General features: G+C 47.6%; 2 protein-coding genes across 2 annotated transcripts in view; both read left to right on the top strand.

The window, feature by feature from the left end:
• LOC306936382 (uncharacterized protein) overlaps positions 1-14,511 on the top strand; it is a gene marked incomplete at its 5' end in the record, with an annotated part of 450,465 nt that overhangs the window by 246,523 nt on the left and 189,431 nt on the right. The gene's annotated exons all lie outside the window — the stretch shown is intronic.
• LOC306936378 (chemerin-like receptor 1) lies at positions 8,382-12,055 on the top strand. The gene is made up of 2 exons (XM_079519869.1): positions 8,382-8,502; positions 10,329-12,055. The coding sequence occupies exon 2, from the start codon at positions 10,340-10,342 to the stop codon at positions 11,441-11,443; it is 1,104 nt and encodes a 367-aa protein (XP_079375995.1). The 5' UTR covers positions 8,382-8,502; positions 10,329-10,339; the 3' UTR covers positions 11,444-12,055.

The following is a 14,511-nucleotide window of genomic DNA, read 5'->3' as shown; positions in this document are numbered from 1 at the left end:
TACATTACTTTGTAGATTTTGATTATTATTACAAAACATGCATTAACCACTTCAGCCGTAAGAAAAAAACTATTTTCAAAAGATCGTTTATACATTTGAAAACTGAGTGACAATGACTTTTTGTACTTTTTGGTACATTTTGATGCCAATACTGTATGTTTGTACTTTCACTCACGTACATTTTGACTTCCGGCCTCTCCCTTCCAACAGGAGGAGTGTAGTGTGTAGTGTGTAGTGTATAGTGTATAGTGTGTAGTGTGTATGCTGTTGCATCCAGACTACCTCTCATACAGTACAGCTTGGTAGACTGCAGAATAACACCAACATAGAATCTACACCTTGGTAGACTGCAGAATAACACCAACATAGAATCTACAGCTTGGTAGACTGCAGAATAACACTAACATAGAATCTACAGCTTGGTAGACTGCAGAATAACACCAACATAGAATATACAGCTTGGTAGACTGCAGAATAACACTAACATAGAATCTACAGCTTGGTAGACTGCAGAATAACACTAACATAGAATCTACAGCTTGGTAGACTGCAGAATAACACTAACATAGAATCTACAGCTTGGTAGACTGCAGAATAACACTAACATAGAATCTACAGCTTGGTAGACTGCAGAATAACACTAACATAGAATCTACAGCTTGGTAGACTGCAGAATAACCCCAACATAGAATCTACAGCTTGGTAGACTGCAGAATAACACCAACATAGAATCTACAGCTTGGTAGACTGCAGAATACCAACACACCAACATAGAATCTACAGCATGGTAGGCTGCAGATAACCAACACACCAACATAGAATCTACAGCTTGGTAGACTGCAGATAACCAACACACCAACATATAATCTACAGCTTGATAGACTGCAGATAACCAACACACCAACATAGAATCTACAGCTTGGTAGACTGGAGAATAACACCAACATAGAATCTACAGCTTGGTAGACTGCAGATAACCAACACACCAACATAGAATCTACAGCTTGGTAGACTGCAGATAACCAACACACCAACATATAATCTACAGCTTGGTAGGCTGCAGATAACCAACACACCAACATATAATCTACAGCTTGGTAGACTGCAGATAACCAACACACCAACATATAATCTACAGCTTGGTAGACTGCAGATAACCAACACACCAACATAGAATCTACAGCTTGGTAGACTGCAGAATACCAACATAGAATCTACAGCTTGGTAGACTGCAGAATAACACCAACATAGAATCTACAGCTTGGTAGACTGCAGAATAACACCAACATAGAATCTACAGCTTGGTAGACTGCAGAATACCAACACACCAACATAGAATCTACAGCATGGTAGGCTGCAGATAACCAACACACCAACATAGAATCTACAGCATGGTAGGCTGCAGATAACCAACACACCAACATAGAATCTACAGCTTGGTAGACTGCAGATAACCAACACACCAACATAGAATCTACAGCTTGGTAGACTGCAGATAACCAACACACCAACATAGAATATACAGCTTGGTAGACTGCAGAATACCAACACACCAACATAGAATCTACAGCTTGGTAGACTGCAGAATAACACCAACATAGAATCTACAGCTTGGTAGACTGCAGATAACCAACACACCAACATAGAATCTACAGCTTGGTAGGCTGCAGATAACCAACACACCAACATAGAATCTACAGCTTGGTAGACTGCAGAATACCAACACACCAACATAGAATCTACAGCTTACTGCAGAATGCCAACATACCAACATAGAATCTACAGCTTGGTAGACTGCAGATAACCAACACACCAACATAGAATCTACAGCTTGGTAGACTGCAGAATACCAACATAGAATCTACAGCTTGGTAGACTACAGAATACCAACATAGAATCTACAGCTTGGTAGACTACAGAATACCAACATAGAATCTACAGCTTGGTAGACTACAGAATACCAACATAGAATCTACAGATTGGTAGACTGCAGAATACCAACATATAATCTACAGCTTGGTAGGCTGCAGATAACCAACACACCAACATAGAATCTACAGCTTGGTAGACTGCAGATAACCAACACACCAACATAGAATCTACAGCTTGGTAGACTGCAGATAACCAACACACCAACATAGAATCTACAGCTTGGTAGACTGCAGAATACCAACATATAATCTACAGCTTGGTAGGCTGCAGATAACCAACACACCAACATAGAATCTACAGCTTGGTAGACTGCAGATAACCAACACACCAACATAGAATCTACAGCTTGGTAGACTGCAGAATACCAACATATAATCTACAGCTTGGTAGGCTGCAGATAACCAACACACCAACATAACCAACCTAAATGCATCAACAACAGATACATATCAGGGGGTTCCAAGTGGTCCCCAGCTAAATAATGGAGAGTTGGTACACATGATGAGATGAGAGCAGGTGAATCATGCAGACTGGACAACCAACGTTTTGCCGCCATCTAGCGTTCACCAGCAGACACTACATGTGTCTGAACTATTTTGAACTTGCACATAATGCAGGCAGCAGCAGGAGGTTGCTTTACTAATAATGAGCGCTTCCAAACTCTGATACTTAGAAAAATAATCATCTCCAAGGAATTTCTTGACAGGAAGTAGCTCATAACATGTCTACAGTGGATTTTTATGAAACAAACACTTTGCAGATAGAAAGAGGATCATTCAAGCTTTTCGTACAGCTGCAATGTTGGTGAGTTTGACGTTGTTTAATACAATCATAAGGGACTTTTCTGTTGTCAATGGGAAGTTGCACCTAGTTAGCACCTTGCTGGCAAGATGGTCTCAGTCTGAATAAAGTCAATAGTCAAATTAGCCGAGTGGAAATAGCCGATTTACATGCTAAAACATTGAGCGGGTAGAGCTGCCATTTCCAGTTCTTTCCTTGAATGTTTGAGAAGTCCCCCCATTCTGTGTTGACTAGAACTGGAGGTCTGAAAAACAGATTCTTGTTGGTACTCGTGTGTACTCTTGCTGATCTTGAGCACTACATGTAACATTCTGGTGTGGCACCCGTCTAGAGCATGGGTTCTCAACCCGTGGGTCGCGACCCCTCGGGGGGTCGCCAACTTATTTTAGGGGGTCCCCAAATTATTAAAAAAAAAAAAAAAAAAAAATCTTTTTAATTCTTTTTTTCACGATTTTTCAAAAATAGCAGACCTACAAGCTCGTAGCGCGCCACTCGGTGGCGCGCTACGAGCTTGTAGATCTGCTATTTTTCAATAGCTAAATTATAACAATGCTTAAAACACCAAAAGGGGTTCCCGCCCAAAATGGTTTAAGGTTATTGTAGCAGTCAATTTATATTGGGGGTCGGGAGGGGGCGGGGCGGGGGTCCCGAGACATTGCCAAAGCATTTCCGGGGGTCCCCGGCCAAAAACGTTGAGAACCCCTGGTCTAGAGAGCCTTCTGCAGAGTTGGCTTCAGGGTCTGCAGCATTCACTGCCATATAGTTTGAGTTTGGTTTGACGGGGGAGGTCGGAGGGAGTACCATACACTGGCCATGCCGTTCAGGGAGGTCGGAGGGAGTACCATACACTGGCCATGCCGTTCAGGGAGGTCGGAGGGAGTACCATACACTGGCCATGCCGTTCAGGGCAGCGGATTGGGGAGGTCGGAGGAAGTACCATACACTGGCCATGCCGTTCAGGGCAGCGGATTGGGGAGGTCGGAGGGAGTACCATACACTGGCCATGCCGTTCAGGGAGGTCGGAGGGAGTACCATACACTGGCCATGGGAGGGAGTACCATACACTGGCCATGGGAGGGAGTACCATACACTGGCCATGGGAGGGAGTACCATACACTGGCCATGGGAGGGAGTACCATACACTGGCCATGGGAGGGAGTACCATACACTGGCCATGCCGTTCAGGGCAGCGGGGAGGGAGTACCATACACTGGCCATGCCGTTCAGGGCAGCGGAGGGAGTACCATACACTGGCCATGCCGTTCAGGGCAGCGGAGGGAGTACCATACACTGGCCATGCCGTTCAGGGCAGCGGAGGGAGTACCATACACTGGCCATGCCGTTCAGGGCAGCGGAGGGAGTACCATACACTGGCCATGCCGTTCAGGGCAGCGGAGGGAGTACCATACACTGGCCATGCCGTTCAGGTCGGAGGGAGTACCATACACTGGCCATGCCGTTCAGGAGGTCAGGAGGGAGTACCATACACTGGCCATGCCGTTCAGGTCGGAGGGAGTACCATACACTGGCCATGCCGTTCAGGAGGTCAGGAGGGAGTACCATACACTGGCCATGCCGTTCAGGTCGGAGGGAGTACCATACACTGGCCATGCCGTTCAGGGCAGCGGAGGGAGTACCATACACTGGCCATGCCGTTCAGGGCAGCGGAGGGAGTACCATACACTGGCCATGCCGTTCAGGAGGTCAGGAGGGAGTACCATACACTGGCCATGCCGTTCAGGGCAGCGGATTCGACCGTTCTCTCTGCATTGAATCGGCGAAATCATCCGTTATCAGCACCTTTGAATATGGCCATACTGGCATACTCACCCTTGGCTGAACATAGCCTGGTCAAGGTTTCCGCCTGCTGGACGTGTCATTTCCAACTCTATTGTCGGTGCATGGAAACTAGGGGCTACTAATATACTATTCTCTGCCTATCGGGACGTAACTCGGACGGCGCTGAGTCGGGTCTGGTGGCCTTGAGCCACGTGAGGCACCGCCGAGCGAGACGCTAGCCGAGCGAGTCGCCGTGCCGAGCGTTGCGTTGCCACGGCGCGCCTCCGTCAGGACATCAGTGACATTATCACCCGTCACAATAGGTAATAATGACATACTGACATTCAAAGGTGCTGATAACGGATGATTTCGCCGATTCAATACAGAGATACGGGTCGAATGGGGTGTTCAGGGCCCTCCAGGCAAGTGCCTTCCTCACTTTCAGATCTTACTCGGTTGAGTTGACCCATGAGCCCATGCAGGTATACTTGAAGTCAGGGCCGGGCTGGCCATAGGCCGCGACCGTATAGGGGGCCGCCATGATTTTTTTGGTAGGCAGGCCAGAAGGCGGCAGGCCACCAGGAAAGTTCTGCCAGTGCCATCAAGATGATTTCACTGTATCTGTATGTTATTCATGTCCTCACTGTATTGCATTACTTTTTTTTTTTTTTTTTTTTTTTAAGATATTTTTTGTATTGATTTTTGAAGGGACAGACAGTAGGCTGACAGGAAACGGGAGAGAGATGGGGGAAGACATGCAGTAAAGGCCGTGTCGGGCTCGGGAGTCGAACCCGCGGCACACTGCGACTGGATTACCAGTCGGGTGCCCAGACGGTTACGCCACCGCCTGGGCTGTATTGCATTACTGCTTTTTTTTTTTATGTTTAGGCCTTGCTTTTCTTTTCTTTTGTTTTCTCTCTTCATTGCTCTGTAAAGCACTTTGAGCTGCATTTCATGTCATGAAAGGTGCTATACAAATAAAGTTTTATTATTATTATTATTAATTATGTTGTCCTGTAAAAGTGGTGGAATTAGGGCTTGTTTGTTTGTGTGTGCCTCGACGGAGCGGGCGGTAGAGTTTCTGCTATCTGCCTCGACGGAGCGGGCGGTAGAGTTTCTGCTATCTGCCTCGACGGAGCGGGCGGTAGAGTTTCTGCTATCTGCCTCGACGGAGCGGGCGGTAGAGTTTCTGCTCTCTGCCTCGACGGAGCGGGCGGTAGAGTTTCTGCTATCTGCCTCGACGGAGCGGGCGGTAGAGTTTCTGCTATCTGCCTCGACGGAGCGGGCGGTAGAGTTTCTGCTCTCTGCCTCGACGGAGCGGGCGGTAGAGTTTCTGCTATCTGCCTCGACGGAGCGGGCGGTAGAGTTTCTGCTATCTGCCTCGACGGAGCGGGCGGTAGAGTTTCTGCTCTCTGCCTCGACGGAGCGGGCGGTAGAGTTTCTGCTATCTGCCTCGACGGAGCGGGCGGTAGAGTTTCTGCTATGTGCCTCGACGGAGCGGGCGGTAGAGTTCCTGCTATCTGCCTCGACGGAGCGGGCGGTAGAGTTTCTGCTATCTGCCTCGACGGAGCGGGCGGTAGAGTTTCTGCTATCTGCCTCGACGGAGCGGGCGGTAGAGTTTCTGCTATCTGCCTCGACGGAGCGGGCGGTAGAGTTTCTGCTATCTGCCTCGACGGAGCGGGCGGTAGAGTTTCTGCTCTCTGCCTCGACGGAGCGGGCGGTAGAGTTTCTGCTATCTGCCTCGACGGAGCGGGCGGTAGAGTTTCTGCTATCTGCCTCGACGGAGCGGGCGGTAGAGTTTCTGCTATCTGCCTCGACGGAGCGGGCGGTAGAGTTTCTGCTATCTGCCTCGACGGAGCGGGCGGTAGAGTTTCTGCTATCTGCCTCGACGGAGCGGGCGGTAGAGTTTCTGCTATCTGCCTCGACGGAGCGGGCGGTAGAGTTTCTGCTATCTGCCTCGACGGAGCAGGCGGTAGAGTTTCTGCTATCTGCCTCGACGGAGCGGGCGGTAGAGTTTCTGCTATCTGCCTCGACGGAGCGGGCGGTAGAGTTTCTGCTATCTGCCTCGACGGAGCGGGCGGTAGAGTTTCTGCTATGTGCCTCGACGGAGCGGGCCGTAGAGTTTCTGCTATCTGCCTCGACGGAGCGGGCCGTAGAGTTTCTGCTATCTGCCTCGACGGAGCGGGCCGTAGAGTTTCTGCTATCTGCCTCGACGGAGCGGGCCGTAGAGTTTCTGCTATCTGCGCGCTAGGTTGTGGTGGGCTGCTCTGGGCCAAATTCACGCGAAAATGCAGATTTTTTGTCCCAGTCCAGCCCTGCTTGAAGTCCTTGACTTCCTTCAGAGCAAGAGTCTCCTGTTGTTGTCGTCTACATGCTCACCACGCGGTGCATCACGACACGTGTGTTTATAGATCTCCTATTCGTTGCTACTTTCAGAGTGACACTCTCGTGGTGGTATTGATGTCTTATCAGTACTTTCAGAGTGACACTCTCGTGGTGGTATTGATGTCTTATCAGTGTAGACACTTCTAGAAGCTGCTGCTGCTTCCTGTTCACCGACCACAGTCAGAACAACACACCTCTTTTTCTCTTATACACTCTGAAACGGGTAGATTTATATTTTACTGTATTTATAGACATGCAACAATGATTGCTATTATATCGTTTTTTACACTACGTTTAACATATTACATATCACTTAGAAAATGCTGGTGTTGTAAAATGTGCATGAGCTGTATTTAGTAACCGGTAGGACTATCTATGATTTTTTTTTATTCATGCATTTATTTAGGAGTGCACGATTATAAAATTATGACCGATCTCCGATTGTCTGTCTGTCTGTCTGTCTGTCTGTCTGTCTGTCTGTCTGTCTGTCTGTCTGTCTGTCTGTCTGCCTGCCTGCCTGCCTGCCTGCCTGCCTGCCTGCCTGCCTGCCTGCCTGTGCGTATAGCAATGTGTTCTGTGCTACTGTATGGCCTCAGGGACGTAATTTGGGTATGACAGGCTATGGGCCGATTCATACTCCTATTTTAGAGCCGAATAAAAGTCGATTCGGCTCTGTAGAGCCTACAATGTGACGTCATTTGAGGTTCGGGGGGCGGGTACCGTCCTAAAGTCGGCTCTTCGGTGCTAATGAAAATTTCTGACGAGCCGAAATCATTTCAGCACTACAGCGCCGAAACAGCGGTAAAATAGGAGTATGAATCGCCCTATGGCAGCTGCCATACCTTAATTGGCTCCAGGGGAAAAAATGAATGTGACTTTGAAAAAATGAATCCATGAATGTCTCTTTGTTTATCCGTGTTGATTATTCCATTATTAAATTAGCCTACAGAAAGATAGCTACAAATGCAAATTTGAACAAGATGATATAATAGTTTTCACAAAGTATTATTATATTGACTACAACATGTATTTCCCCCTATATCTCAACACATGGTATATTCCAGCGGCGAGCAGCAGGCGCACGATTTCAACATTCTGTCAGGCAGGGATAGCTCATTGTGTTTACACTGTGTGTGTTTACAGTGTGTGTGTGTGTGTGTGTGTGTGTGTGTGTGTGTGTGTGTGTGTGCGTGTGTGCGTGTGTGCGTGCATGCGCGCGCGCGTGCGCGTGCGTGTGCGTGCGCGCGTGCGTGTGTGTTTACACCGCTGCTGTCAGTAGGATAAAACCTAAAATGAATAGGACCACTTTCCCTTTTATGGGAAAACTCTGCGACTGCCCCCCCTACCCCCCACCCACCACCCCCCCACCAGCAGCCGAAGAAGAAGACTGTGACAGTGAGTCAGTGATTAGTTTGCCTCGAATACCCAGAGGTTTTTATTTAGTGACGACTTGGTTTATTCATTGAGCTCCCGGAGGATAGCCTCTTGTCCCCGGATAACACCACCACCAGCACCAGGATAACACCACCACCAGCACCAGGATAACACCACCACCAGGATAACACCACCACCAGCGTACAGGATAACACCACCACCAGCGTACAGGTAAACAATGCTCCTGCTAATGCTGCTAGCAGTGAACCTTAAGGATGTAGGCCTATAGGAAATGTATATCTATATAATTGTCTGTGTGTTGTCGGACATGGAAATGGCCTTGTGCATGTATAATTAATTTAACTAAGATGCACACATTATTATAATTAATGTAACTATAGAGGGTATATATGGTTGACAGAGACATTATTATTATTATTAGGGAAACAGACCTAACTAGAAAAAGTGCCCTTCTGGGCACAGGTCTCCACCAGGAGGATAGGACTGTGTGAGATGTTTGGCAAAATGTTTAGGAGTAATATAAACATGTTTGCCTTTGATGGCAATTGGATGATTTGAGGCATTTTGTTCCAAAAATGTGATTTGCAAAAATCAACCTGTTGGTGGCGCTATAACAGGCCAATGTGAAAAGGGTGGGATATATTCCTCAGCCCAGTAAGAAAATGTGTGAAAGATTTCACGTAAATTGCATGCTGCGTTCATGATTTGAGGCTTTTGTTCAAAACGGGGCAATCTTGCAAACTGTGAAAGCCAATTATAGCCAATTAGGATGGAATATGAAATATCGGACAGATCCGACTTGAGCACATGACCATAGAGATACTGTGTAACGATTTGTGAGATTTTTGGACAGAATCTGGAGGAGTAATATCAAAAAATGTGTTTTACAAAAGTCGGCCTCCTGGTGGCGCTATAAAAGGCAGATGCGGAAAATGCAGGTCAAAGGTTTGTCCTTGGCCTCTAGGGAGTGTGCATGCAACGTTGCACGCAGATCGGTGCAGTTTTAGGTAAAACATGTGGAAAGCTGCCTCATGGTGGCGCTATAACAGGCCGTTCTGGAAAATGCGGGGCAGAGGTTCATCGTTGGCATCCAGGGAGTGTGTGTGCGCAAAGTTTGGCATCGACCGGGTTAACGGTGCCGGAGATTAGCTGTACACAGACGGACGGAAGGAAGGACGGAAGGAAGGACGGACGGACACCCACACACACGGACGGAGTGCAAAACATACTCTCTCCCCATGCCTTCGGCCTGGTGGAGACAATGATTTATCATGTCTGAACTCAACTCACTTACTACTCTGACGGGTGAAAGGTCAGGATGACCGTGTTTTTCGTGCAATTCCATTGGCCACTCTCTCCCTGCATCTCTTCTAATGCTCTTCACACCTCTCCCCCCGCGGCGGGGGGTTGACGACTTGCCGTTGTCTTCTAAATGTCACATTCCAACCAATTCAAGGCAGCGTTTCAACTCGACAGGACAACTCGACTTATTTTTGAGTGGTGCAACCACTCCAAGGAACAGCAATGTCCGTGATGTTAACCTATGTTTGTGACTATGTTTGTGTGTGACTCATGTGTGACTCATGAGTACCAGTAGGGGCGCTGTTGTGCCAGAAACAGAGAGAGGGAGATAGTGCTGTTGCGCATTGCTCAGAGTCAGAGGAAGCACAAACACACACACACACACACACCCCCGTTATATTCAAAATCGATATACGCTCAGTGCAAGCGACCATCTGCAGTCATAACGAGATAGGCTACTGCCACCCTGCGAGCTGTTCAAACTCTGTGACTCCTTAGCAACTTAATAAAAGACTTGCTGAGTATACTACAATCCTGAAGCCTTCTTCTTTTCAACCTGCTAGCTATAAAATTAAGCAATAGCTGCCAATTGGATTTGAAACAGACAGCGTCAGTCTCAAAGACACTTGACTTAATATTTCTAGGAAAATAGAGAGAAAAGGAGGAAAAGGTGCCCCCCCCCGTATTAAAACAAGGCATGTACCTGTATATTAATTTTCTTTTGTTATTTTTAGGTCTTAGGACGATGGAGAATCTGACCACACCTGCTGATCATCAAAATGACTCACACTACTATGAAGACGAAGGATCTGGACATCCATCAACATCCATCAACATCATGTCCGCGGTCATCTACAGCGTGGTGTGCGTTCTCGGTGTGTCGGGGAACGGTGTGGTCATCTGGGCGACGGGCTTCAGGATGGAGAAAACCGTCAGCACCGTTTGGTACCTCAACCTCGCCGTGGCCGACTTCCAGGTCACGGCCTTCCTGCCGCTGGCGATCACAGAGAACGCTCTGTACGGACACTGGCCTTTTGGATGGTTCATGTGCAAGATGGAAGGTATGGTTTTCCACGTGAACATGTACGCCAGCGTTTTCACACTCGCGGTCATCAGCGTGGATAGATGTGTCGGTGTGGTGCGTCCATTGTGGGCGCGGTGCAGTGGTTACCGCACCGTCAGAAAGGCATCCTGGGTCAGTCTGGCTGTCTGGGTTCTGGCCTTGGCTCTCAGCTCCCCTCACTTCATCTTCAGGGACACACGGCCCTACTCTCGTGATGAGGTCTGGTGCTACAACAACTATGCACTCGTCGCTGACTACAGTAACCGTACAGCCGGAGAGATACAGTTGCAAACGTTCAGATTTAGGGTCATGATCGTCACTACTTTCGTCGCGGGATTCCTGGTTCCCTTCTCCGTCGTCGTCTCCTGCTATTCCGTCATCATCTACCGGCTCCGGAACAACCGCCAGTCGGGTCGCTCCTTCAAAATCATAGCGACCGTTATCGTGGCGTTTTTCCTGTGCTGGCTCCCCTTTCACATCGTACTTCTGATTTTCGGTGTCAATTATCCAGTGTCCAAAAACGAACTAATGCTTGACTTCGGGGTCCCCATAACCTACGCCCTGGCACTGGTCAACAGCTGCCTGAACCCGCTGCTCTACGTGGTCCTGGGTCAGGGTTTCAAGGACGTGTTCCGCAGCAGGTCCATCCTAAAGGTTCTGGAGAAAGCCTTCCATGAAGAGACACTCCCACAGACCCAGACTGAAGAGCCAGACTTAAAAAGCTGGATGGACAGAACAGAAGAGAACAGAATCAGTTACCATGACAATGAGACGGAGAGCACTTAGGACAGTGGTTCCCAAACCTTTTCATGCCAAGGACCCGCGGACCCCCATTAGAAAAGATATGCCAGGGACCCCCATGAGAGGAAGGTTTTTACAGCTCTAGCAGTGATTCTCAACCCGTTTAATTTCTAGGACCCCCAGTTTGACATGCATTAGTCTACGGACCCCCATTTAATGGCATTTCTATCTCTGGGACACCAATATATATTGTTAAATCAATGTTAATTTAACTCTGAGAGTGTACAAATGGGTCCGTTTGGTTCCATCTTTACACTCTCAGAGTTACAGAGTACAGACCCATAAGGGTCCATTTGGTTCCTAACTATCATTTATCTGGGGACCCCCTGGGACTCCCTCAAGGACCCCTGGGGGTCCCCGGACCCCACTTTGGGAACCAGTGACTCAGGAAGCAGCAGATAAGATATTCCACGTCTCACACTGTTGCTGTTTCCTGCTGTGGCTTGTTGACGTCTGAGCCCAACACGCAGAAACAAGATTTAATCTGCACTAAGATTGCACTAAAACACATTTCACGGTTTTTCGTGTAAAACTGTGACGTGACAATACACCGACACCGACTTTTGTCATCAGGGGCGTCAATATAGCTGGGGGGTGGAGCCGGGGGGAAGTTCAGAGTTCTTGGGTGTTGGGTTTTCAAACGCAGATGCTTTAAATACTACTAATTTAAAAGTAGGCGTCATGGCTTGCCAGATCACAGGTACAGATCCTTGTTGCCACTTTTCTTTGACTGCATGGACATGATCCAGCACAACACAATGGACTGATATATTCGCATGGTAAGAGACACTTTTCTATAGATATGATCACTGAAACTTATCATAATATATACATTTTAAAAAGCCATTAATTAATCTGATGTTTATAGAACATGTTTTAGTGAATTCCAAGTAGGCTACCGACACCATTCGTTTCGACCGCACAACGATGGCTCCGTGCCAAGTACTCTGACTATAAACCACTTGAACCCCAGGTCCCCAGCATAAACAAAAGATCTACAAACTCGCAGCGCGCTGTGAGCTCATGGTAGCCCTGGTCTGGACTGAAGTGTTTTACGCACATTCTCCATTTACAGTCCTTACGGCGGCTAACGCCTACACAAATGTTCCGATTACAAATATAAAGTGCTCACCCCAGGGCCAAAGCAAAGCAAAGTTATTTGTTTACCCAGGGTAAGTGGACCAAGCTCGAGATGCTTGTTTACAGCCACGCCCTGCTCATAGAACATTTCATGGTTGGGGTTCAATGCCTTGCTCAAGGGCACATCAGCGGTGGTAATTTTAACGTGCCGGTCCGGGGATTCGAACTGGCGACCTTCCGGTATCAAGACCGCTCCGCAAACCGTTCGGCCACCGCTGCCACCATGTTACAATTCTACAAGTACCGGTTCTCTTCCGTATTGTTCAATAAAAAGCAATGTTTAATCAGTTTCTGGCCATGCGCTTTCAACTATGCGCCCCTGTGGGTTGGTGCATTATAACACTGATAAAATGGCCACCGATCGGATTAAAACGCTTTTTATTGAACAATGCGGAAGACACAGGTACTTTTACCCACCCGAGGAGGATTGTAACATCCGTGGCTCTGGGGCGAGCACTTTATATTTGAAATCTAAACATATATGTATAGACGTTAACGTTCTAAATGCGAAAAGTGCATAAAATAGGTTGAAGTTCCGCCATGACAGACGAGCGCCATGTGAACCATGGCTAAATCGTCTCGTATACGTAATAATAAGTCAACTTTCGAGGGCGAGTGTTCCAGATGTCCTTCTGATGGATTTGTCTTGGCTGTCAATATTTCTATCATCCAACAAATGGCTCTGAAAGTGATCCAAAGGATCGTACGCTATTATAACTCTATGGGGAAGACCATTTTGTTTACCCCGGGCTAAAACCGGATGTGACGTTTGTGGGTGTTTCTGTCTACGATCGTGTCAATGTATTGATTATGATTCTGAAGCTTGCTTTAATAAAGAGAAAAGCCAAATATGATAAACGTGTCTCTGTCTTGCATTGTGATTGGTTTGTTCTGAAAGAGGAGGAGGGAGGGGTTTGTAAGAAGGGCTCTAAAGGTCAGAGGTCAGGATGTATAAGGGTTCTAAAGGTCAGTTTTTGTTTGTTTGTTTTTTTGTCAAAATTCAATTTTTGCCAGAAACACAGTGAATGACCCTGAATGACCCTTACAGGTCTGTAACTCTGAGAGTGTAACACGGAACCAAATGGACCCTTACAGGTCTGTAAGTCTCATGGAACCAAATGGACCCTTACAGGTCTGTAACTCTGAGGCCCTCATTTATCAATGGAGTGTAACATCTGCCCCAAATACGAGCGTCGGTTTTGGAGTACACTCACGTCGGCACGACATTTATAAAGTGATCCCAAACAGCTGATCCTTCCTTAATTTCTCGCCCTCGTTTTTGTGACATGAACAACTACAATACGACCAAACAACGTATGGAAACCATAGTTACATGATGGAAAAAGCCAATAAAAAAGTTTCCCCCGCTTGCCTTGCTGCCCGCCTCCCCCCCCCTCTCACTCACTCACACACACACACACACACACACACACACACACACACACACACACACACACACAGACACACACACGCACGCACGCACGCACGCACGCACGCACGCACGCACGCACGCACGCACATACAACTTGCAAGCCCTGCAACTGGTGTGTTGTATCTTAAATAAATACAGAACGAACACCTGCATGAGTTAAATAATAGCCGTAGGACTACCCTACACTGTTTCCCTCTCACCTCGCTTGTCTAGCTGTCATGTCCACGCACGCACGCACGCACCAAGGCTACATGACACATCACAGACAGTTGCATCGCCGAATGGAATATGTTTGTAGGCTACTATATTAATTGTACCCATTCGTGTGCATTGGTGCTGGCTAAGGGCTGGAGGGGGGGGTTGGTGTCGATCGGTTGGTTGGTGCAGTACAAATGTATCGTAGCAGGCATGCACGCATGGCAGTACAAGTATTTTATATTGTAGCGTGCCTTATAGGCGATCTGATCTTTAGAGTAATGTT

Source organism: Electrona antarctica (genome assembly GCF_951216825.1).
Source record: "Electrona antarctica genome assembly, chromosome: 14".
Taxonomy (NCBI): Eukaryota; Metazoa; Chordata; class Actinopteri; order Myctophiformes; family Myctophidae; genus Electrona; species Electrona antarctica.
This window is presented reverse-complemented; position numbering and strand designations above follow the sequence as displayed.